The sequence below is a fragment of the Rosa rugosa genome, chromosome 1 (assembly GCF_958449725.1).
Source record: "Rosa rugosa chromosome 1, drRosRugo1.1, whole genome shotgun sequence".
NCBI lineage: Eukaryota > Viridiplantae > Streptophyta > Magnoliopsida > Rosales > Rosaceae > Rosa > Rosa rugosa.
Window position 1 is genome coordinate 66,216,086 of NC_084820.1, and position 25,785 is coordinate 66,241,870.

The window sequence follows — 25,785 nt, forward strand, 5'->3', positions numbered from 1 at the left end:
TTTGGTACATTTGGTAGATGAAAGCTTCAGCAACCACCAGAACTCAAAGTAAACAAAAGACCAGAAATTTAGTGGAGCCCAACAATCTACATGTAAAGAAAACCATAGGTAATTTACCAAGTGGGGCACAATTCACTACCCTGTATACCTACACCATCAAATCTCTACCGTTGAATGCGCATAATACAGAAATCCATCTATTTGACCACATTCCATTCTCTGACGTGGCCTCCTGTAATTGAACATGCACCAACACTGTTCAATTTTAATTTCACACCAGATAGAAACAGCAGATACATTTCCATGGATGGTTTTGTCCATTTTGTCAAATAGTGACAAAGTAAATCAAAACCCCAAAATGTTAAAGAACCAGTCTTTGAAGCTGGACATAGGTTCTCTCTCATTTCTATGTCAAATCTGAAATCTTCATCATCTGTGCTTCAACAAAGCTTAAAGCAAAGCCATGGGAGGTTCTTGAATCCAAAGTGGGGTCACAGGGCAGTGAAAGGCTTCAATTTCTTCTGGTAATTGATCTGTGCTCAACAAAAAAAATCTTTCTTTTACCTTGTGCCAATCTTAGAATCTACAAAAGCTTATGAATTTTTGGATCTGACTGAAAGATTAGGGCTTTTTTGTTTTGTTGAATATCTACACTGTAATGCTGGTGTTATGCTATGATTCTTAGAGTTATCAGTATCTGAATTATGGGTTTTTAATCTGATGCTGGAAAGGTTTCATCGTTTGGGTTGGGAAGCATGGATTGAGAGTTTGGAATTGGGGATTAGGGTAAAACCATTGAAGTGATATTGGGTTGTTTAGGGTTTTGACAACCATGGATGGTTCTGGGGAATCTTCTGATTCTGGGTCTGCAGTGTCTAGTGTGAAACCTATGGGAAATGGGTTTTCTGGTGAAGATGATAGGTGCCCCAAGCAAGTGTCACCTATTAGAGGCAGTGGGTCGAGGAATACAAGCCCTTTGGGTTGTGTAAGGTCAAGAAACACTAGCCCTTCTAGGCAAAAGGTGGTTAAGACAAAGCCAAGAGGATTAGATGAGGAAACGGCTGCCACATTTGGTAAAGCGGTTCACCCTGATGTTCAAATGGAGGATAATATATGGGCAATGCTGCCTGAGGATTTGTTGAATGAGATATTAGCTAGGGTTCCACCATTTATGATATTCAGGCTCCGATGTGTTTGTAAGAGGTGGAATGCGATTCTACAAGATAAAAGCTTTATTAAGTTCCACTCACAAGTGCCATCTCATGGGCCTTGTCTTCTCACATTTTGGAAGAATTCTCAGACCCCGCAATGCTCGGTGTTCAGCTTGCCTCTGAAAACATGGTACAGAATACCATTCACATTTTTACCACAGTGGGCGTTCTGGTTGGTTGGCTCATCTGCCGGTCTAGTTTGCTTCTCGGGGCTTGATGGCTTAGTTTTTAAAACCTTAGTGTGTAACCCTCTCACACAAACTTGGAGGACTTTGCCTAGTATGCATTATAATCAGCAAAGGCAGCTGATAATGGTTGTTGATAGGAAGGATCGCTCATTTAAAGTTATAGCCACTAGTGATATCTATGGTGACAAATCCTTGCCCACTGAAGTATATGATTCAAAACTCAATAGTTGGTCAATTCACCAGATAATGCCCGCAGTTAATTTATGCTCCTCAAAGATGGCATATTGTGACTCAAGATTGTATTTGGAAACTCTTTCTCCGCTTGGTCTGATGATGTATCGGCTGGACACAGGTTACTGGGAACACATTCCAGCTAAGTTCCCCCGGTCGTTATTGGATGGTTATTTGGTTGCTGGCACCCAGAAGCGTCTGTTTCTAGTTGGAAGAATTGGTCTTTATAGTACTCTTCAGAGTATGAGAATTTGGGAACTGGATCATGCTAAATTTATATGGGTGGAGATCAGCAGGATGCCGCCAAAGTACTTTCGTTCTTTGTTAAGGTTATCAGCTGAGAGATTTGAGTGCTCTGGACAGGATAACTTGATTTGCTTCACATCTTGGAACCAAGGGAAGGGCCTTCTTTATGACGTGGATAAGAAGATGTGGTCTTGGATTGCAGGCTGTGCTCTTCAGTCATACAACAGCCAGGTTTGTTTTTATGAGCCAAGATTCGATGCTTCCATCTACTAAAGCAGAGAGTACTGCTTTGCAGTTCTTATTTCAATTACTAGTCAGAAAATGACGAGGGAACATCATCTCCAGCCAGCATCTTTCTCTTGATTCATTCTTGGCTAATCATGCAAGTACCATGGCTTTATTGACAATGACAATGTGGGTGCATTGCCGAATACCATTTTTGTCGATGACATTTCATAGACTGCAATTTGTGAGATTATATCCTCATTCAAGGGATCTGTAATGTCCAATGATTGAACAAGGTTGTAGTTGGAGACTGAGGCTTTAGAGAATGAACATGGGTCAGGAGAAGAGTTGTAAGAAGGCGATTTTTCCTACTCTTGTACACTTTTTGAAACCTCTATCATATCCAACTTGTATATCTTAAAGCTTTACTGTGCCTTGCTCATTTCGTTTACTCTCTGATAACTTATTTCATATGTTATGTGGTCTTGATCCAAGTTCACATCAGCAATTCATTGTAGATATCTGTAAATGTATGCTGGTTTTTGTTTTTGTTCTGTTTTATTTTTGCCTAGTGATTTGAACTAGTTAGACTTACCAGTCTTGTAGTTATCTTGAACTAAAGTGGTAGAACCTTACCTGGTCTAGTCATACTTCATCAGATCGACCAAGTTGCAATGGAACTATGAGCTTGTTCAAGTTCCAGTGTCTTGTATATATGGCTGCGCTAGCTGATTGACCCCGAAAGGGTGTCATTTCTTTACTGCCGATCTTTTGTAGAAGAGACCAATGAGAATCGTTGAGATGGGGACTTGACAAGTTGACAAAATCATTGAATCACAGTTGTAGGTGTTCATGTTGGTCATGTACTTGTGAGGCATGGGCTCCAACTAGCACCTTGTTGGTCCATTAACTTAACAATATGGTCCTTTGCAGGGTAAACTTTTCCCACCTTTGTAGAGTTTTTACACCAGTTGCACACAGACGCAGCTTGCAGGTCATCACAGTGTAACAAGAGACACGTGATTGTATACCACAAGCGAAATGAATAAAACAGTAAAACAGAATGATCCTTCTTTACTGCTTGCAATTTAGCACCAAGGGCTCTTGCTTTCCGACAGTGTGAGGATGTGGAACTGTATGTGGACTGTGTGTTTGTAGTTTATATGCCTTAATTTGAATGAACAAATATAACACTTCACATCATTTCGATTCAGATATCTGGGATCGTAGAACACTATTATAGTATCATCTAACTCAAGGATGCTTCTAATCACATTATTACATAACTATATGAAGTCCGTGCCACATATACAAGCATGACGCATGTAACTCTTAAAGCCTTTACAGATATTCAATCACTACCAAAGTCCCACAGCAGAAGCCCTTTACTGAGAGATAACACTTTTTCTTATCTTGGTTCTCAGGCCAAGTGTGTTGAGAGATATAGCTTTCCTTAACCCTAAAAAGCTTCACACCGTGCAGGGGTACAAATAAAAGACTAATAATACATGAGGAAGAGGATACCCCTTCCATTGTTTACTCTGTCCATGTGGGAGGTCGGAACCAGCAAAGAAGTTCATTCTGGTTTGTGCTCAGATTAGTAGATTAATTAGTATTAATTCGGATAACTATCAACTAGCTTAATCACTCCTAAACCAACTATCAGACGGAGACAATATTGGTACTCGGAGCCGATTTTCACCGCGTCCACGTGTCGGTTTCTGTATAGCTTTTAGTTATTATTTCACTTCCAGTGTTTCTGTGGGTGTCTATGGTGCTGTAATAAACTAATAACTCATCTTCAACCTAGTTTCTAGACTTCTAGTGGAGAATCCGTGAAGATTTAAGCTAAGCCAAGAAAACGTACAGAATCTATAACAGTCTTGTTTGATAGGTTCTGTGATTTTCTGTTAGGTGCTTGAATAACTTTTTTGTTCAGAAAATAAAAATAAAAATATATAATTCATCAGAAGAATCCAACTCCTTCTAAGAACCTAACTCCTGAAAACAAAAGATTCTTAGGTGAAGTTTTATTGATCAAAAAGTTGAGCAATGACTTCATAGTTTTAGGTCCTAGAACTTAACCTAGCTAGAAGGCTACTGATTGGTTAGTGGTCGAGCCAATATCTGGTTTGCAATGCCGGCCATGTTGAACCGACTTGGTTAGAAATCACGTAGTCACTCGCTGTTCTCAAGGAGAAGCCACTAGCGTACAAGTTGGAGGTCACGCCCTCGTGTTCTAAAATTTTGTGTATATATATATATTTGCATTGTTAAAGGTGAAATATTTTTGAGTAATTCTATGCCAAATCACTTGTCAATGTTTCTGCAGGCTCTTAATTTGATGCCTGCTGCTTGATGCTCCTCTCATGCTTTCCTCTTTGGGAACTATGCAAATAGCTAGCTTGCCAATAGCACCGCCTTCTCCCACTTCACCCATAAGATCTTATACTAGCTAGTTGACTGCCTGTATAGCTATGTATAAGTTCCTTTTTCTTTTTTTAACAATCAACTTAGTTTAGACGGTTAGACCAGAAAAAAAAAATCAACTTACCTATTATTGAATTTAGCTCAAATATACATTAGTTTAGTTTTTGAGATAATACATGATTTAATCATTTTTGTCTTAATATGGTATGTACAATTGAGCGTAGATTGAGTTATTAAATGAGCGGCTGGGTTAAGTGATTAAGGAATATAAAACAAAAATAAATTGTATAGAACAAAATAACAATTCATTGTGGAGTCTCCGGATGCAGAGGGAGTGGTAGAAGGTGAGGCTTCACCTTCTCCGGCTATCTTAATTTAATTTCTTTTTGGGTCGCAAAAACTAGTGCCTCAGTTGTTACCTTTTATGCCTGGAGGATGGTATGTCATCCTCTGCTTCGAGGTGTCTGATTTTTGTTAGAATAATGGTGCGTGGACTTCCTAAAAGGTGGGTGTACTCGGGATTTTTTGGGATTTTATTCTTCTAGAATAGGGTGTCATGAGGTTCTAAGGAACGATTACTTTCTGTCGACCCCATAAGGGGTGTTTCGTTTTTGTACTGCTTGCTGAATCTAATGAAAGGGCTGACCTATTTTCGTTCAAAAAAAACAATCCATTTGCATCATTTTCCCTTCTTTACTGATGAGGAAGAGTGATAAGTTGAGTTATTTAACTAGATTAAAGATTCAATCTTCTCCAATATAACAAAAAGAAAAAGAGCTCATCCCATGCAAAACAATTTCTCGATTATTGCTTTAGACGCTGAACAATTACCTAATCAATTGGGTAATAGAAGAATACTCAACATCCAGAATTAACGGTTTTCCTTCCGCCATTTTCACCTCATGCGCTTATTATACCTCTTGCAATGTTATTGCTTTTTGAATGGTTTTCCTTGGTGCTACATTATGCTCGTCAAGCTGTAGTACGTAGTAGTAGCTAGTACAATAAGTGAATTATTCACTTTAATTACATCAAAATTAATATCAGTGAATCTATGTACTGATCACCCCGGCATAAACTCTGCAATACATGATCCTTATATACAAGAGAAAATGATCGATAAGATCACGCACAAATTGATGATTCCAAATCTTGTCTCGTATTGAAAGTACCTGATGTTCCTAAGTTACAAAATGAATATTCCACTGCCCAAAAACAAAGAAATATTTTTTGTCTGAACCCCTAAAAAGGTATCCGAGAGAAGGTGCATACCTTTGTTTAGTGAACACCATTCTTCTACTTGTTTGTAATATATATTGAATTTGAGGACCGAATCTCTGACTCACACCGTTGCTGCATAAATATTGACCCTTACTAATTATCTAATCATCTTAATTTATTTACTGTGTGTTTCAGTTTTGTTTAGTACGTAAATAAAAAAATCACAGCTAATATCTGACTATACGAACTTTAGTTTTTTGACTATTCAACTTAGTTAGGCTTCAAAGTTTGAAAGTATGATTTTCATGAGCCTAATCTTCTAAAAAAAAAAAAAGATTAGACACTGATACCAACATAATCTTGCATAATCTAGATTAGTAGAATTTAATCTTACAATTCGGCTTGAACTTAACGAAAAGAAAATTGCAATTTGCAATTAGCAATTGAGTAATACATACCTTGCCTCCTAGGAAAAATCTACGATACATACATGTATGTCATACATATATTTATGAGTATGAGAACATATTTGTTGTCATTCTGGTAAGTAGAGTTATTGTTTGTGTGAATTTAATTAGTTTTATTAGAGATAGTTACGGCACCTACGACATTTTTACAAGTTTATGAACAAATTTTTGTCAATGTGATAACTTGGTTCAATTATATGTAAATAGTTTAAATGAATGTGGTAATTCTGTTGTCAATGTCGTAAATTTAGTTCAATTAAATTATAATTTTTATTTAATTAGAAGTAAAATAAGTGTATTAAATTATAATTTTTATTTAATTAGAAGTAAAATGAGTGTATGATAAACATCTTGATTAATACCATAATTCCTGCATGACTACCCTGGTGTCTCAATATTAGTGATTCATCCTTCTCTTCTATTTGACAAATGTGACTAATCTGTTTGAGCAGCTTATTTAATCACCTCTGGTTTCATGCATGGCAGAGAAGACATGCGCAAGAAATTAAAGCGCTAATTTTCTTTTATATAAATGATCGTACGTATTAGGCCTAACTTCTATATATGCAGCTTTATTAAACCCACCACATTCAAAGTTTTGAAAACTGAAAACGCTGTTTTCTTTCCTTATTTTACTGATTTCGTTGTTTAAGTTTTGTGTCCTCCCAAGCTCTGTCTGGACTAGCAGGTAATATTTTATGCAGGGACAGAGACGTGTCTGAACCCTAGCTTTGACTTGGGTCTTCAACTCTCTCTATAAAACCCACATCAGCCTCTCCAAGTTTCCTCTCTTTCTGAAAAGCTAGAATATCCAAGATAATCAAGCAAGAAAAAAAACACAAAGATGCTGAAGATTATTGCAAGCTTCGTACTAGGGTTTCTTTTTGTGAGGCATGCCTTAGGAGACTTCACTGCACATGCTGATCATAAAGGTATGCTATAGATAGCTCAGTTTTCTCCTATTAATCCATTTCTCCTAGTTTCAGAAACATTTGACTGATTTGAGGATCGATTTTCTTAAGCTCTAGTACGTTTAATTTTGTAGGTAAAGAAGGGTTATTAATGACTGGAAAACATTCTGTATTGCCTGATGAAAAGGTAACCTTGCTATTCATGATTGGTTTTGCCAATTAAGTAGTATTGTTATTTGCATACCTTCGAAATCTTCCAAGTTACAGTACGGTCATAATGGTATTGCTATTTGCACTCCAGAGAATTGTAAAGAAGCCTTCTGGGGATTGCGAAGCTCCGCTTGTTATCTAATTTACTTCCTATGCATAAAATATAGAATACAAGCTAAACCAAATAAGTATGCAGGAACTAATTGATGAAATCTCAAAAATCGCTGGGTCAAGGATTATAGGGATCGGAGGAAGGAAGATGGCGGCACAGAAAGTAGTGCTGAGAAATGGAGAGCTTACTCCTACTACTACTTCATCAAAGAATTCAGGTGCAACATGTGACTCTGAAGCTAGAAAAGGAGATCTAAATGTAACATGTAAACTTGATCATAAAAGTAGTAGTGCTAAGAAGAAGTTGAAAGTTGCTCATCATGATCACTTTGTAGCTTTTGGTGCTGATTATCATGGACCTGCACGCCATCCTCCTAAACACAATTGAGGCAAAACCCAGCTTTGTTATTCTTAGATGACAGCTCTAGTGAAAATATATGTGTGATATATATCGTGTGTATTGTATGAATTCATCTTTCAATATATAATATGCATTGGAAGGAATTTTCAATCTTTGATTAGTTTGATATGTTTTATTACAACTCTCTCAATGTTTAATATATGAATGCACATCGATCTACTATCGAGATTGCATTGTTTTGGAATTACCAAAATTTTGAGATGTGGGATAAGGTTAATGATCGATGGGTCATATTAGATCTTTGTTTGTCATGATTGCAGGAAAGGACAGTAATAAGGCTTCAAAGTACAACTTCAACGGAAGACCACAAACCAAATTGAACCAAAAGGTAACTCGGTTTTCCAGAAACAGAATTTTATGTTGCATGTACTTGATTTGTCATGAGGTAATTGTTATCAGAAAACAAAGCCCCCCTCCATTTAGGCTTTTTAGGCTGATGTTTCTAGTTAAATAGAGATTACCTTTTCCCAGTCAACAATTTTGCCTCAATGGAACTGGTTACAGTAGGTCACATATTCACATGCATTAACCTGACTGAGCTAGTTGATGGCTTAACACCTGCAGGGTGGAATCAAAATATTGAAAACTGCTGCCAGCAGTACGAGCAGCAACATTGGAATTCCTAGAGATGAGCCAACAAAACACTCTCAAGTAGATGAAGAAACTAGACGGCTTCTTGAAGCAGAAAGAGAGATAGTAAACCTGATGCATAAAGATTATAAGGGATCCTCCGGAGGGAGTATGGGTCGCCGCAAGCCACCCATACACAACCAAGAGCCACAGCATTGAGATGATCAAAACCTAAGCGTGTTTAATTAAATAGGCTCACAATTTTGCCCCCGGTCCGGTCTTTTTCCCTTGATCGGTTGGAATTAGCTAGTGATCCAAGTCCTGTATTATATAGCTTATATTATATAGAATGGGTTTGCTTCTTTAATTTCTTTTGTTTTTTATATCACAGGTAGTAACCATGTACATTAAGTGTGCCTTCACTTCATAGAGCTAGCCTGTCTGCTGATGAGAAATTAGAGTAGTTCTGTGAAGCGTTATATAGTCATAATTAAGTTGTTCTAAGCAAATTTTGTGACCAGCATTTGTAATTTTACTTTAGTGTTGGTCTATCTTTCTTCAAGTTAATCCTGCATGGTAATTAATCTTAATTTAGTTTTCAATTTATTTGTACGTTAATGAAGCAATTGCCAAATGAAACAGAATGAAATTGGAAATTCAAATACTAAACCGATTAATTTAACTAAACCGGCCGATCATAATTAAGCACTTGTAAAAATAAAATATAGAGACATTAAAGTATATATCCAACCTAAAATCATTTACATAACTAATGCATGCATTTAGCTAGATCGAAACCAAAATCCTATAAAGTTTTATGCAATGTTTATATTCCGATATAAAAAATTCTCAATAAAAGTATTTATCAATGTACATGAAACAATTAAGCTAGCTAGATCAATTGATCAGCGAAAGCTGATCGATGTGATCCATCATATAGATATTACATTTGTACAAGTTTCTTGATGTTTAGTGGAGTGCACACATTTGAATCATTGAAACAGCTAGTTGCTACTATTGAACTAATAGTTTCAGTAGGATGAAAACCGTCCCAAAAGAAGTGACTATTTGGTTGAGAGCATGGTATAGCGGTTGAATACAGGCCGATGTCTCCCGTAACCAACCCGTGCAGCATGGATTGCTTCCGTCCTCAATGCCTATTACAAAAAAATAATTTGAATGATAAATAATGTAATATTCTTTTGTTATATATATGTTGCGAAATTGGAGATTTAAATTGGACGTAATATAAGCGACAAAACAAAGTCTGTCCTAAACATGTTGAAATTTAATTACCATATTTGAGGGGACTTGTAATTCCATCATAGGCGATCCCATTATATATCTCGACCTAGAACAAAGAAAGATCCTTGAAAAATGAAAGTTAAATTTGCGAGAGTTGCACGAAGTTTGTGGTTAAAAATGGAGGCAAGCTGGTTTGTTTCTTGCACACAGTTTCCACTCACTACTACAATTTTGCTTATAGGACACCCTCCTATATGGGTGTTCATTGTTCACAAAGGCCACCAAAGCCTTCATTAGCCACTATGCAGCCACCAAAAACATGACAGTGGTGATTGCCCCAGTTTCCTTTGGAGCATAGAGCACCAAAATTGAATCGGTGCCTGGTTTTCAACTTAAAAGAATGTTGTCATGTCAGCTGTCATGTCAACTACCATACACCAATTATAGTGTTAATAGCCAACAGTTAGAACGGTGTCTTCAAATGCCACATTATTAAAAAAAAAAAAAAAAAAAAAAACAAATAAAACCATATACACCATCTCATTCGATCAAAATCTAAAGTCATTACAGTTGTGTAAATACAACTTATTGCACTACCTTATCCGAAATAAAGAAACTTACTGCAACTTACAAAGCTTAAACCTACCACAAAGTTGATGTTTCATATAATGGTATCAACTCCAGAAGGAAACTGCATGATATTGTCTCAATGTCTTCAGCAGGTTAATTTGTACAGCCTCTTAAATTCTTTCAGTTTCCCAGTAAGTCATTAAGCTTCAGTTGGTTCCATGCCACTTCAAATGGATATCAAAAGCCTGACATTCCTACATTTCAATTTGAGATTGCTTCATTCCAATCTTTTGGGTGAAGGTTCATTCCCTGGTCAGAGTCTTTTTCAAAACAGAATCCATTGATTCCCTTCTAACAAGGCCAACTGGACATTACCTGAAATGAACAAGCCACAAAACATGTTATGGCATTCTACAACGTTTTCTTCATGCAAACTATTCTGTACTCAGTTTAATTGTCATAGAAAAAACAAAGTTTGGGCAGGGCTGTTGTAGTATACAGACGTCAAGGAACAAGGACTTCTTCATTTCAAAAGATTACCTTATATGTGTGTAGATAGTACGTATGAATAGACTTTGTTATGAGCCAATAGGAGCAACCGTCCAATGAGAGCCCCCCCCCCCCCCAAGCAATGACTAGCTACCATAGCAGTTGAAATCATTCAAGTTTAACTAAATAATTCATAAGCACATATTAATTAAGTAATGTGCTTAAACTGAAATGCTTTTCCATGAGAAAACTGATCTGAATTCCCAGAATGGAGAATAGAGCCCTTACTAGTAAAAAAGAAAAATGAAAGTAGTCAGTTTCACTACTTAAAGCAAGAGATAAACCAAATGTTTGCACTAGATTATTTATGGTGTATGTACCTTCAGTGAATTGCCATGACACTCCAGCTACCACCACTTTAGCACTTTCAATTACATGACCCAATTTGAAAATCTGATTCTCCCCTGCAAAAACATAAGGGAGGTAGATGAATGTCATAATTAGTATAACTAGCAATGCAAAAACTATAAAACAATAAAATGATAGACATTAACCACTAGCTGTGCAGCTAAAAAAGCCTCGACTCTCTAGGAAAGAACAAAATCCAGCAAGTTGAGCAACTAAAAAAGCCTTGATTCTTTGCAAAAGAACAAAATGGCGGGACGACTACCTTCAAAAGAAGGCTAAGTATTATCTTCTCTTTGATTGTTTTCTGCACTAGTTGCAGCATAAACAAATTATTACAATCACTGAACTCCAATATCCAAAAGAGAAACATTTTATAATTGACAAGCTGGGAAAACAAAGTTAATTTCAAGTTTAGCCCTTATCTTCCCCGGCCCACTTTAGATAATGCAGATGCAGATGCAGATGCTGATGCTGATGCTAGTGATATTCATTAGATGGGGTCAGCAGAGTAAATCAGATAGCATGAAATATACAGAAGCATAGATTAACCAAACATGCATAAATCGTTCCTGGATCGACACACATACTTGAGCATTGATAAATGAGATTTATGGAGAAATTCGAAGAAGCTAGAAGAATAAAAAAAAAAATTCAGGTGAAATTCTCACGTAGTCTTGAGATGAGAGCTCGTTTAAGGCGGCGCGTCCTGCGCAATCCAACAACAAGAAGTCAGAGAATGAACCGAATCGAAGCCCCAACAGCATCTGATGATTGATCGAATTCCTTCATGGACGACGTCTCTGAGAAGATTCAGCAATCCAAGGTGAGCGAGATTACAGAGGCCAAACATGAGAAGATGAAGCATCTGAGAAGATTCAGCAATCCAAGGTGAGCGAGATTACAGAGGCCAAACATGGACGACGTCTCTGAGAAGATTCAGCCTTCAATCTCGTTTCGAGAGAGAGAGAGAGCTAGGTCATATATAAATTTTGGTAAAGTGATCGAGTGTTAAGACCGCGTGTTGTAGATATTGGGTGGGTTTCAATTTCAAATACAATAAACAAAGTATAATTTTGGAACAAATTTTGGTTTTCCTGCCATCACCCATTCTTTTTAGGGGAAACTACACCTACCCCCTTGACCAAACTCCAAAACACAAAAAACTCCACTACATTTGTTTTTAGACACTTAGAGTGTGTTTGGATGAGGGAAAAAATGATGGAATTTAATTGAAAGTGAGGATTTCATAATTCCTAAAAGCCAATTCCCTCGTTTGGCATTATCAGATTGGAAATTTTAAATTTCTCTGTGGAAAAAAACGAAGGAATTCGTTATTTAAATTCCTCACTTCAATTTCCACCAAAATAGGTGTCATTTACGAATTCCTTTGCAGTATTCAATTTTTATTTCCAAAACAAGACTTTTTTCTATTTTATCTTTTTAATTTTTTTTAAACTTTCTTAATTTATTACACATTTCAAATCCTAAATAGATGCAACCAAACAATAGAAAATGCAATTAATGGAATTTTAGATTGATGGAATTAAAGATTCCATCATTTATAAATTCCTACGGATTTTATAATTTTCTCATCCAAACGCACCGTTAAGAATATTTTGTCTTTTCTTCTTATTTGTTATTTACCTTTTCTTCAGTAAAAATTAAAATTGACGGAGCGTAGTGGGCCCATACTTTTGAATTTGTTTGTTTAAACATATTGCAGGTATAAATCCATCCTCTATACTCAAAGGTAAACAGTTATTTTTACTATTCATAATTTCGATTGTCGACAGACTTGAGTTAAATGCTATCTGCAAAAATACTAGCAAAGAACTGCATAAGGAAAAAGAAAAATTGAGAAAATTAAAAGAATATAGAGAAAGTCTTAGTAGAGAGACTCCCAATTACTAGGATATTATCTATAGACTTCAAACCAGAATTTATAAATTAGAAGAAGACATTGAAAATCTTTTATATATTCTGGGAGAGGAACAAAACCCTCTTGATTATTTGAGCATTGGTTAGATCCGCAAATCACTGGTATCAGAGCTTGCAAAATCGCTCAGCAGGGGAATCCCCGATGGGGACAATGTCTGATTTAATAATAGAGAGACTGAATTCTCTATTAAAATCTTCTGATGAAAAATATCAGATCCTGCAGCAAGAAATATCTAGATATCAAGAACATCTAGAGAAAATTCCTGTTATAATCCACCAGTTAGAAAAACTGGAAAACAAACTAGATTATATCAAAGGACTTCCAAAAACGGAAGAAGAAAAGCTAACAAGTGTTGGTAAAAAAATCAATGAACAGCAAAAAACGCTGGATTCTATGAAAAATATACTGAAGGACAAGAAAGTGCCTACAGTAAAAAAGAAAGCTAATGGATTCAAACCATTAGAAAGACCAGAGAATCCTGTTCCAAACTTGATTTTTCTGGATCCCTCAACTAGTTCTACTAGTATTCGGTATGAAAACCCGAAAGAAACTCGAGATGTCAATATGATGAGCATCTTCGGGAAAAAGAAAGGAGTACAACTCCTAAATTCTGAAGAATTTGAATACAATGAAATCGAGCATGAGGTAAAAAACGCCTCAATTCCAAAGCTAGATTTCAAACAAATATACAAAAGGGGAACATTTGACCTGATGGACAGCCATCATTTCAAGTTGCTAGAATTTACAACCCCCTCTACAACAGGAGAAACAGATCTACTGATGATCACTCCAGCTGAAGTCGCCAGAGCCAGATCAAAAAATTATCAATTTATGCATATTGGAGCAGTCCAAGTAGGCATAAAGCTTCTAGCTCGTGAAGGCATAAACTGTTCAGTCCTGTGTGTCCTGCAAGACAACAGACTAACAGATTTTCAAGCCAGTATGTTGGGAACCCTTGAAGCATCTTTGTGCAACCAAGTGGCATATTTCAACTGCTTCCCCAACTTCTCAACCAGCTTGAAAGATGCAGCTCACTGTCTCAGACTAAGAGTCAAGACAGATGGCATATCTATGAAAAATGATATGCAAGAATTGGCAATAGTATACAGAATATATTATAAACTGATGAGTACCACAGTAGAGCCAAAGACAAGGATATCAAACATTCCTGGTCTTACTACTGGATTCCTCACCAGTCAGAAGAACCATTCACAACAGATCCACAAGGTTACTTGGAATGAAGTAACGTTTCCTCTTGAATGGAAAGTATCTGGTCCGAAGCTACCAGCAGAAAGTGCAAAAGCTAAAATTTATGAAAGCAGAAAGACTGGAGAAATCAGTCTAAATTTTGACAATCACAGAAAAAGTGATGTCTGTCCTGAGAATATCAGGATAAACAAAAATCTTCTCAGAAGAAGCTACAGCACTAGAGAAGCTAGTACTAGTGGCACAAAATCCACTATTGAAAATCCAATTACTGAAGAAGACCTTGAAGCTGATCTAAACAGACCAGTCAATATGCTTAGAGCACAAAAGCTCTATGATCTCTATGAAGAAGCAGAATTCTGTGAAAATCCAGAAAGATTAGAAAAACTAATCGAAGAAATGAAAAATTTCAATCCAGGAAAGGAAAGAAAACTCCTTCCCTACCAAGATGTTGAAATGGAAGAAGGAGAAAGCTCCAAAACTTCCATCACCAGAGAAAAAGGAAAGGTGAAACTCCCTATACAGAAGGCCCCTACGGGCAGAGATGGAGAAAGAAATTCTCAAAGATTTGTCCCAGAGGACAAGATACCCAGAGTACCAATTACCAATTTTGGTATCTGGTTAGATCTGGATAAAACTCTAGACAAGAGAAAAACTCTTGACCAATGGGTAGACAGCCTGATGATGGCATCTGCTCTCACCTTTGGAAAATTCGAAGCTCCTGATCTTCAGATGTACTTTGAAACTACTCTCACAGGAGTAGCAAAGAAATATTATTTCTCTTTCAAAGAAACGGCCAGAGGAAAAGAATGGCTTGAAGATATCAAAGCTTCAAAATCTCCGTATGATTTTGCAGTACCCCTGTACGATCAGTTCTGTGGAGATTCTGCAAATATGAGTGAAAAGACCAGAGAAACGGCCAAATCAAATATCTATGCTTTCAAAATTTGTGACATGAGATATTTTGAAGAATACTTGAATGAATTTCAAGAATATTACTGTACAATTGGTGAACTAGAAAGCACTGATCTAGTCAACCTGTTGCACAGGAAACTCCCTGAACCATGGAGAACAGCTGTGCGAGAAAGCATAGCAGAAAAACCAATTGAAAGATTTTCAGTTGGAGGAATTGCCAACAGAATCCGGCAATTACTGAAAGAACAATGCAAAGCCAATCTTAGAGCTAAGATGGCCAAGAAACAACTCAAAGGAGTTGAAAATTTCTGTTACGGAATACTGGATATGCCAACCAACTGGGGATGTCATGAAGCCAAGTTCCACAGAAAAAAGAAAGGAAAATATTACTCTAAAAAGTTCAAAAGGAGTAATCAAAGAAAGAATTGGAAATTTAAGAAAAGTTCCAATTACAAAAAACAACAGGATGAAGATCCAAAAAAGAAATTCTTCAAGAAAAAGAAGAATACTCATCAACATAAACAACCAAGCAAGAAAGCTTGCAGATGTTGGTTATGTAAAGCTGAAGGGCACTATGCCAATGAATGCCCGGAAAAGGGTAAAAAATCTTCTACTAAGGCTCTCTTTGAAGAATATGAGCATATAGTAGAATCAACAAATATGAAAGGCTATGAAATAGCCTATTTTGATGATGAAGAAGACGACAGGTCAGTTTACTCTGCCTGGTCTGAAGAAGAAGATTCATCTGTGTAATACCCCGAAAATCCAAATTAAATTCCATGGATTTTTAGAAATGATTTCACGATAGTAGGAGCGAGTACGAAGCTTGGAAAAGTTGTGGAATTAGTTCGAACGATTTTATTTTCGAAAACGAACGTTATTTAGGGGCTCATGGAAATTGACTTTTTATACGTATGGAATTTGGGAAAACTTCCTTCATGAAAGTTGTAGAGCTCGTCGATACGATCTCGTACATATATGGAACGCAATATTCGGAGTTCGTATGAATAAGATATGAATATTTGAAAATTGAGATTTTTCTATAAATAGCAGAAAAATCAGAATTTTTCATTAAGGACGAAAAAATCTCATTTTTGCTGAACAGTCCCCCAGCTCTCTCCGTTCTCTCTCTTCCTTCGACCCTCAGACCCGACGGGTCTTAGTCGACCCGACCCGGCCGAAAACGGCGCCTCCGGCCTCCTCCGTCCCCGGACCCGGGCTCCCCTGAGATCGCCGGCACACGACGAGCCTCCCTCTGGTGTCGCTTTGCTCCGCCGCTGCCCCGAAAGCTGGATCGAAGGAGCCACAGTTCCGATCGGTGACCCGACCGGAAAACCAATTTTCCGGCATCCCCTCGGCCGATCCTTCCCATTTTCGTGATCTCCTCCTCATGCTGATCATCCCCATGTAAGCCTTTCATCACGATTTTGTGTATAGAACGCTAGATCATGGTTTGACTTTTTCAACGTCCCAGATTCAATCTGATCAAATCAGACGCACCAGATTAATCCAAACTTCAAAGCTTGATCTAGGACGATCTAGGCCAAACCAGACTTAGCTCCAGGTATGGAAGTCGATCACCCTTTCATTTTGAACCAGTTTGTAGTTGGTCACTTTGCCATCGGAGGTGGTTGACCGGCGTTGACCGCCGCGTTGACCGCCCACTGACCACCGCTTGTGGCGGCGTATCAGACCATATTTCGAGTTTTCATTATCTAGGCGATGATCTATGCATCCATACGAGCGTTTTGATATATAACTTGGTCATGTTAGAAAAAGTTGATAAATAGTGGATTTACGTTTTTACGTTACTATTTACGGTTTTTACGTTTTATCTTCGGTTTACGATCTGCGAAGATCAGACCATCGGTTTTACTTCAAATTTTAATATGTTGATCGTATGACTGTCCCGGTGACTTTGTGAGGTCACGGGCGAAGATCCGACCGTTGGATCTTCGTATAATTGAGAAATAGTAATTCGGAAGGCGATTCGTGAGAATCCGACCGTCGGATTTTCGTATAATTTTGTGGAGATGTTAGTAAAGGCGATTCAGGAAGATCTGACCGTTGGATCTTCGTGATAATTTTGGAGGATGATCCTAAAGGCGATCCGTGAGGATCCGACCGTTGGATCATCATTAAATTCAGATCCGACCGTTGGATCATCGTTTAATTTGAATCTGAGCGTTGGATCGTCGTTTAATTACATTTATGAGTTGTTGGCAAAGTTAAGATCATTATTGGATTAGGTTATCGACGGATTGATTTGGCGGACAATTCGGGAAAATTGTTGTTTTAGCTGTTAAGAAGACGCAGCTGGATTAGAGGTGAGTAAATCTCACGTGGTTCATATTACGAACCGAATAAATTTAATTACTTTATTTTTGTCGCAATTGTGTGAAAATATTTGTGGAATAAATATTTGTTTTAAATCATATGGACTTGATCAACTACGGTCCATAGGTAAGTAAAATGATTTTATTATACAAATGAATTTCACGGTTTTTATGCTTGAACTATAGTTGGTATTAGTGGTCATCCCTGAGCGGATGATTACATATATATATATATATATATATATTTACGTGGAATATATATATTGGTTGACGTGTGATTGGTGTGATGAAATGATTGAGAATGAATTGGATATTATTCAAGCTATTAATCTCGCATTTAATTGTTGAATAATGAAATGTTGATCATGTGGTGTGAAAGCTATTTTATATGCCCAATTGTGAATATGTGGAAATTATTTTAAGAAATAAAGATTTGTCTTGAAATAATATGTCTCTTTATGTGGGTGTACATATACATATATACGATCTATAAATCATAAAGATTGTATTTTGTGATTTTGATTATGTCTGAGAAGTACAATTGTGAAGCCGGGTGTTATCTACTACCCCGTGCTTAAGTGAATTACTGGTAAATGTGTTTTGGTGTTATGTGGAAGTTAGCCTTGGGCCCTAGTCCCTACAGATAGTGCACTATTATACTCTTAGGAAGGTTGCTTACTTTGAGTATACATACTTGGGTATAGTACGTTGGTCCCTGGTATGCTGCGGCTTACCCATGCTTTGGTATTATGGACCCTAGCATGTGGTTTCCCGTGCTTTGGTATTATGGACCCTAGCACGTGGATTTATGAATTGTTACCAATCAACCTGGCTTTCCCGTGTTTTGGTATTATGGACCCTAACACGTGGATTTATGATTTGTTACTAGTTAATCCGAAAATTCACTAAAAAGAAAAGTGTACTTATATTATTTTGATCAAATATCTATTTGTGATATATTGTTAATATGTGAAGGTGTTAGTGAAAAGAGAATCAAGCATGCTTTGCTATAATGTTATTTCACATATTAATGTTGCAATATTTGTTGGTTGTGATCAGTCAAATGTTGAGTTTTAAAAGAGAGTATCGAGAATATACTTGCTTTTATGTTTATGTGATTTTTGGAGTTACCGTGTGACTGTGTTGATTGTTTACTTGAGTTATAATAAATATAATTGAATAAATCAACAGTTCTTTCTTGTTTACTCATACGGGCTGTCAAAAGCTCACCGGGTTTTGTGTTGTTGCAACTCCCGGTACACTATTCAAATTGTGTAGCGGGTAGTCTTACAGGTCAGGAGAATCAGGGCAGTGATCGTGCGGTTTAGAGTATTAGTATTAGATTTATAGCATTTGTTTTGTGAGGAGAATTGTGCTCTCTTGAGCTTTATAATTTGTTTTGGTGAGAGTGTACTGTAATAAGTAGCTTGAGGATTTGGTTTATGTAATTATTGAGAGGTGTAATGTGCAGTTGATTTTGAGAAAAAAATTCTGAGATTATAAACAGGGTATTTGAGGTTCATGCTTCGAATATGAATTACTTAAATTCAGAATTCGGGGTGTGACAATCTGAGTCTGAGACAGATTCTGAAGTAGAGTACTTCGAATCCAGACAAATGAATGTTTTGAGAATCAAAAACTGGGAAGAAAGCAAGACAGAATCCTTAATGTATTCTTATCAGGTGAACCCTGGTACATTCGTTTGTGACTACTGTTTATGTCATGAAAAGAATGGTCTCCCTATGTTTTGTGAAGAGTCAAAAAAGACTTATCACAAAGAATGCTTCATAGCTGAAGCAAGAAGAAAAACCAAGAATGGCCTTGTCAGCCAATTGGTCGATCAAGAATGTGAAGAATATTTCTTTGAGAAAAAAGAGAAAGAAGTAGAAACTTTGTTCCAAGAAATTATAGAACCATCTTCCTCAAAAATAAAGGAAGAAATCATCGAAGAAGAAAAAACCAATGAAAATTTAAATTATGAACTGGTTGAACCACCAGAAATTGTTCCAGAATAATGTAAACCGTTCATTCCAAAGGGACAAGCTCAAGAAAATGAGCTTCAACAATCAAAAGTCGTCTCTACGAGTAGATACAGCAACTACATAGAGATTGGACTAAAATTCCCTGATCACAAAAAATATCATCTACATACCTTTGTAGATAATGGATCAGGATTTACAGCTGCAAAGAGATTTGCAATTCCAGAAAAACTCTGGAAAGAAGAAAAGAAAACAGCTACTGGTGTTACTTTCGATGGAAGCCATCTCACCATGAATAAAGTAGCAAAAAATGTTCACATCACCATTGGTGGAGGAACATTTATCATCCATAACGTCTGGCAATCTGAAGGCCAAGGCGCAGATTTCTTGTTGGGTAATGATTTCATTCTCCAACAGAGATTTATTCAGGATGAAGAAGCAATCGGCTTCAGAAAAGGAGAACGGGTGTTCTGGGCTGATAGGCTTACTCAGGCCAAAAGTATTGTAGGTCCAAACTTTACTACCCAATATCAGAGATCGCAACAGAATAGTGGTGATCTTACCCCCTACAAACCCAAATTTGAACCCATACTCCAAATCAAACAACAAGAAGAATTAGTTGTTGAAGAACTTCAGAAGAAGAAGCAGAAACTAGTGAAGAAGAAGAAGCTAGTTTCATCCATGAGCATAACCTCAAGCACTTTCAGAATAAGCTTGAGTCTCAGAAAATTCCCACTCTTGAAAAAATCAAGAAACTACTCGAGCAGAACATCGATGTAGACCCTCAGAAGTTTTGGGAAAAAGACCCAGTGGTCTGTGAATTAAGATTACATGACATGAATGCTATCTGTCATGTCAAAGCCATTCCTCAGTACAAAGAGGAAGACCAAAAAGAATTCAGAAAAGATATTGAAGATCTCCTGAACAAGAGATTGATTCAACCTTCCACTAGCCCTCATCATGCTCCAGGATTCTATGTGAGAAATCATGCAAAAAAAATTCTGGACAATCTTTTATTCGCCTTCCAAGAAAGAAGCAGTGGTCTAATGTTCCCAGCTCTTTTCGCCTTAGCCGAGGAACTCTATGAAAATGGCAGGCCACAGTTCGAAGAACTTCAGCAGAGTGCTGTCAAGAAAGAAAAAATTAATTTCCTTGAAAATCCAGAAAGTGCTAGGATCCCTATCATGGCACTCACTGAAACAGATTGGCATGACTTCCACAATCTGATAGGAAGACACAATTCAGAAGACCTAGTTCCTCCAACCCTCTTCATCATAGCAGGACCATATGTTGGAAGATACCTGGTAAATGTTCAGAGTGAACATCCCCAAGAACACAAGCTTTGGCTTGTTGAAAATGGTTTTGTCCATAATCTGTGGACTAAAACAAATGATGATCTAAAGGGTTTGCCGCCCATCATCGTCAATACTGTCAAGAATGTCAGAAATGCTGACAGCACACTTCGACTAAAGTTTAGATCCACTCCTCCAGAATGGATCCGAAAGGCAAACGGTGAGGTTGAATATATTTCTCCATATCATTATGTGAGAATTATTCAAAGAAAATATCTACAACCTGCCTGCGTTGGGTACAATGGTCAGCCAAACTCAAGCATCCCATGGATGAAGGCCATGGCCCTGGAGTACATTAAAAAGATCATCTCTGAAGACATCAGCAATACCTTCCTGGCAGCAGGAGAGAAAACTATTATCACTGCCTATGATCATCCTGACGTAGTCAGCAGTGATCTATTCCTATCTCTCAACAGAAAAGAGATAGACTCGACAATGACATGCATGCAGTGGGTGGAAAAGCTTGAAAATGACAACCACTATAAGATGTATGTTGATACAGATGTCAAAGACAACGCTACAACCACTCGCATGGCCCAGACAGACAACAACTCCTTTGTCTTTGGCCACAATTCTGAAACAGACGAGAACATGTGAAGCTACAGGAGAAGAATAAAGCTCCAAATTTGCAACTGTAGAACTTTAGACTTTTTCTAAAGCTACTTTTGCTTTTTCAAAAGAAGAAAGAGACACTTCACCCAATCCTTTTTTGCTTTCTCCATCCGACCTCCATCATCAGGAGCACTAAGAAAGCTGAAAAGTCACGGAGTTGTTCTGTACATTGTTAGGTTTTGAATTCTAGTTTGAGTTCCGCTCTCTATATAAAGAGCTTTAGTTTCATTTGAAAGGCATTCGAAAATTGAGAAAGACTCAGAGTCTCTCAAACAAGAAAGCCATAGTAGCAGTGTGCTCTTCCCTTCCCGTTTAGTGTGAAGCAGTGTGCTTTCATTACAAGTAAGTACCTGTAATCACTCTTATGGATAGCTAAACAGCTTTTTAGCTGTTTACCCAAGAGTGAGGCTCTGGATTCTGTCTCTGAAGTTTATGTTTGAATAAATAAATTCAGTTTGTGCCCAGTACCCTGTCACAAAAATATTTTGTTCTTTTTACATTTATGTTTTTAACAGTAGCAGTTAGTAAGCAGTAGCAGTTATTCTTTTTTGCTATAAAAGACTGAACCCTTTAGCATCCTAAGGCAGCAGTGATTCCGCCCTGTTAATAGCCGCTTAGACAGGAAGTCGTTAGGCGAAATTGTGGCATGTTGAAGGCTAGTTCTTAGGCTGATACTGTGTTTAGTCTGGAAAAGTAAAACATGAGCTGATACTGTGTAGGAGCTGATACTGTGTAATGAGTAAAAAGATAAAAGGAGAATAGTGTGTGTCCTTAATTGTATAAGGGAAAAGGTTGTGGACTTTGTTGTCAAAAAACTTGTTGTCTGGTAGTGCTTTATAGTTAACCCTTCTTTTTATCTGACCAAAAACGAAGACCCATGCTTTTGCTGAACAAGACATGTAATTTGGGGGTAAAACTCGTAAATACTTGTAACTAAACATACCAATTATGAATAATTTAATCAAATGTGAGCATTGGGCCACCGAATGTCAGTGGCATCTCCACAACAACTCACCGATCAAATTAAACGGTGCAAAACTATTCAACATACACACCAATTTAGAATAGTGCCCAAAATTGGTGTCCTATAGCCCATTTTGTAGTAGTGACTGTAGTTTTGTCTCTTTGCAATTGCTGGGATGCAGCCAATGGGACCAATTTCAAACATAACTATTTTCCTGGCTCCTAAGTTATATAACCTCTGCACATAATTAGTTTACAATAATTGAGATCAATTAATAGCAAATTATTACTATAGGTGCAAGAACTAATTATATAAAGAGATAAAGATCAGATAGTATGTATACCTCAAACTGGTGAGAAAGAGCAGCCATCAAGAGTTGTGCAAACTGTGGAGGAGGGTAGCGTTTGCTTGTGTTATAAAGTTTAGGCTGAAGGTAATTATTAAGATAATCATTGCTGCCTACAGAAAATAAAAATATGGACTTGGACAAGTACTCTGCAAGATCATTTGGATTTTTGAAATGTCCTGATCGAGAAGTCTGACTTCACCTTTTTTTCAAACAAATATAATCCATCTGCTCTTTCAAATTCAAGCACTTCCCCTGCAAAGGAAACCATCATATATGAATGTTAATTGTTAAATGATATAGACTGATCAACCCTACTATATATAATTCCTGAGACTCGAAAGATCTACTTAAGAGCTAGTTGGTTTACTAACTAATTCTTACCAATCGGCTTCCAGTATCCGGGAGAATGCCTAAAGACCCAGATGCATATATAATTCAGGCCGGTAAGTATATATTGTTGATTCATGTATGCTCAAGTATGGCGGAGCGTATGGTAGCCCAAGAAACTCAGCTAAGCAAATCGATCAAGACAAGTGAGATCGAAATATACGTTAATCATTAGACTATAGTACGTATGGCCAAAAGCTCAAGTTAAGCAGTCATCAAACATATCAAAAATGTACATTAAGCTTACAAAACTACATAGCTCAAATATGATCCTAAGCTCAAAACCTCTTCAGTTTTATATATATCAAGACTTCCATCAACTAATATATCAAGTAACACAGTTATATGTACTACCTATAAAATCCGCTACTGTTCTACCGTTGGTGAATCTTCCGGTGACACCCTCCACGAAATTGACACCATAGGGCAGGAAATTTGCCTTTGCTATAGTTGGCAAGAAATTATTGTTACCATTGTCAAACAAAGAATCCCCAAACACGTACAATGCTGGTGCAATCGGCGAGCATTCCACTAGAACTGGGCCAAAATTCGCAAAACTCATGAACAGCAAAATAAGTGATGAAATTGATAGTTTTATTCCCATGTTTTTCATCCACACAGGGGGAGAAGACGATGAAGTTAATTGATGAAAAATGGTCTATTCAGTATGTCTTTGTTTCAAAAAGAAGGAATTGATCTGTGAAATGAGGAATGCTTGTGTATCACGTGAAAGATCAATAGGAGAGGTCTGAATATAGTCAATATACATTAGCTATGAAAAAAGAGAGGGTGGAAACGTTCCAGAAAGTGGTTAAATTTGTTAACAACTAGGTCTTTTTTTATTATTTCTTTTTTTCTTTTTACAATAACAACCAGCTCTTATGAATTGGAGGGTTCCAAGTTTTCCAACTCACATCTTAGATCTGCTCCCAAACGGCAAAACTAACACGTACTGCAGAACAAATAATGTCGGTTTTTGCCGGTTCAGCCATGGATTGCTCCTGCAGTTATGGACGTTCAAGCGTTTGCACTTAGTTACCAGAGTGATTATTTTGGTTTTTTTTTTTGTTTTAAATTTTTTTTTAATGGTCCTACGTTTTGTTGAGTTTTGAGTTTGATTTGCATATGAGAAGTCGATGGAAGTCGAAAATAACTCAAGTTGGTATATGTGGTTGAAGGGGGTACAAGGTTTCTGAAGGTTGAAGTGTTCCAATCGGCCAATTGGATTGTGCTACTGCTCTTTCTAAAAAAAAGTTTTAGTTGAATTTTTTGGTAGCAAAGAATTTGGAAGAAGGTAGATGGTAAATTTTTAGGTTGATTTAAATCTTGTTCGGTGGTGAGTAGACCTTGAATTTGGTGCTGGGGATTTTTTATTGCTGTGATCGACGGATTGTAGAGTGAAGAGTGCAGGTACTTTCCTCTTCTCTTGGGCGCATTGATGAAGTTGCCGGACGGTTTGATTTCAGTGACTTGTTGAAATTTTGACGATACATGAGGACAATAATTAAAGAACATAAGCATTACAAGGAAGAGATGTTTATTATGGCAGTATTGGAATGAAGTCATACAAGATTATTTTTAAGATCGCACCATTGACATTCAATGGTTTCTCAATCAATTGTATTTTTATTGGTGAGAGCAAGAGAAATTAATGTTTTCGCAATGAATTAAGTTTGATTGATGAAGTTCATGGAACTTGTTGCTAATGCTAGCTGCTTGTGGAAAGTTTTGATTGATGAACTCCACTGTTTTTGTATTATTGGGAAGCAAATGTTCAAGCTTTTAAGCAATTTTTCTTCTCCAACTCCAACATATTCCCTATTTTATAGCTATCTCTAAAATCAACATAATTCTTCCTTAAATTTTTAGAGATTGTTGTAAATTTAGAGAATTTCGCTTTCTCTTTCCTCACTATCCCTAAAGTAGGAATAGTTATAGGGAATCTGTTGGAGCAAAAGATGCTCATTTTTCCCTAAAATAGAGAAAAATCAAAATATAAGGAAACTGTTGGAGTTACTCTAAGCCGACATAGCTTACAGCCTTACAGTTTTAAAGATCTCTTGAGTTGGACTTATTGGTCGATGTTATGATTGTGAGCCCCAAAAAAATTTAAGGAAATAAGGTGGAATTATTTGAAATTGAGATTTTAATTAATCTCGGTGATTATTAAGGACCCTTCTACTTGATAATAAAGTATGCAACTAGAAGAGGTGTAACCATTGCTATTTATTGTTTGTTATGATACATTATTTTTGTAGATGTCTCTGCTATTATTGCGGGGCATTCTCTTGTCGTTAATTGTAAGTGGCTTAAGGGCAGCTGGCCCTTCTTAAAAAAAAAAAAAAAAGTATGTAACTAGAAGAGTCTGTCAGACTCTTCGAGAAATTTTTTGGACCTCTGAATTATTTATTATGATTTTAAAATTTTTTGAAATTATAGAAACTATTAATGAAAAAAAGGAAAATTGAAAGCGGTGCAATTTTGGCCATCCATCTACCCACCTATGGGCCGTTGAAATAAATTAAATTTTTATTCAAGTTCAATTAGTACTAAACTGATCGATTTAAGTACTAAATCGGCTGATTGTGAGCA

General features: G+C 36.9%; 2 protein-coding genes, 1 long non-coding RNA gene and 1 pseudogene across 3 annotated transcripts; 2 read left to right on the top strand and 2 right to left on the bottom strand.

Moving 5' to 3' along the window:
* Nucleotides 1-344: 344 nt before the first annotated feature.
* Nucleotides 345-2,695, top strand: LOC133726243 (F-box/kelch-repeat protein At5g15710). The gene is made up of 2 exons (XM_062153754.1): nt 345-524; nt 732-2,695. The coding sequence occupies exon 2, from the start codon at nt 833-835 to the stop codon at nt 2,147-2,149; it is 1,317 nt and encodes a 438-aa protein (XP_062009738.1). The 5' UTR covers nt 345-524; nt 732-832; the 3' UTR covers nt 2,150-2,695.
* A 4,318-nt stretch (nt 2,696-7,013) lies between these two features.
* On the top strand, nt 7,014-8,842 carry LOC133745219 (uncharacterized). The gene is made up of 5 exons (XM_062173254.1): nt 7,014-7,151; nt 7,265-7,317; nt 7,537-7,669; nt 8,133-8,200; nt 8,437-8,842. The coding sequence occupies exons 1-5, from the start codon at nt 7,064-7,066 to the stop codon at nt 8,659-8,661; spliced, it is 567 nt and encodes a 188-aa protein (XP_062029238.1). The 5' UTR covers nt 7,014-7,063; the 3' UTR covers nt 8,662-8,842.
* Nucleotides 8,843-9,385: 543 nt separating this feature from the next.
* Nucleotides 9,386-23,797, bottom strand: LOC133733347 (GDSL esterase/lipase 7-like; annotated as a pseudogene).
* On the bottom strand, nt 10,211-12,159 carry LOC133745227 (uncharacterized). Its single transcript, XR_009863519.1, has 3 exons — nt 11,823-12,159; nt 11,127-11,210; nt 10,211-10,632 (listed from the first exon to the last, which is right to left on the bottom strand). It is a non-coding gene; the product is annotated as an uncharacterized LOC133745227 (long non-coding RNA).
* Nucleotides 23,798-25,785: the final 1,988 nt, after the last annotated feature.

Bases quoted from the DNA above. Each gene is read 5' to 3' on its own strand.
- LOC133726243 (XM_062153754.1), top strand. From the start codon at position 833: ATGGATGGTTCTGGGGAATCTTCTGATTCTGGGTCTGCAGTGTCTAGT.
- LOC133745219 (XM_062173254.1), top strand. From the start codon at position 7,064: ATGCTGAAGATTATTGCAAGCTTCGTACTAGGGTTTCTTTTTGTGAGG. The intron at 7,318-7,536 runs GTAACCTTGCTA...ATAAGTATGCAG, and splicing joins CTGTATTGCCTGATGAAAAG to GAACTAATTGATGAAATCTC. The intron at 7,670-8,132 runs GTGCAACATGTG...TCATGATTGCAG, and splicing joins TACTTCATCAAAGAATTCAG to GAAAGGACAGTAATAAGGCT.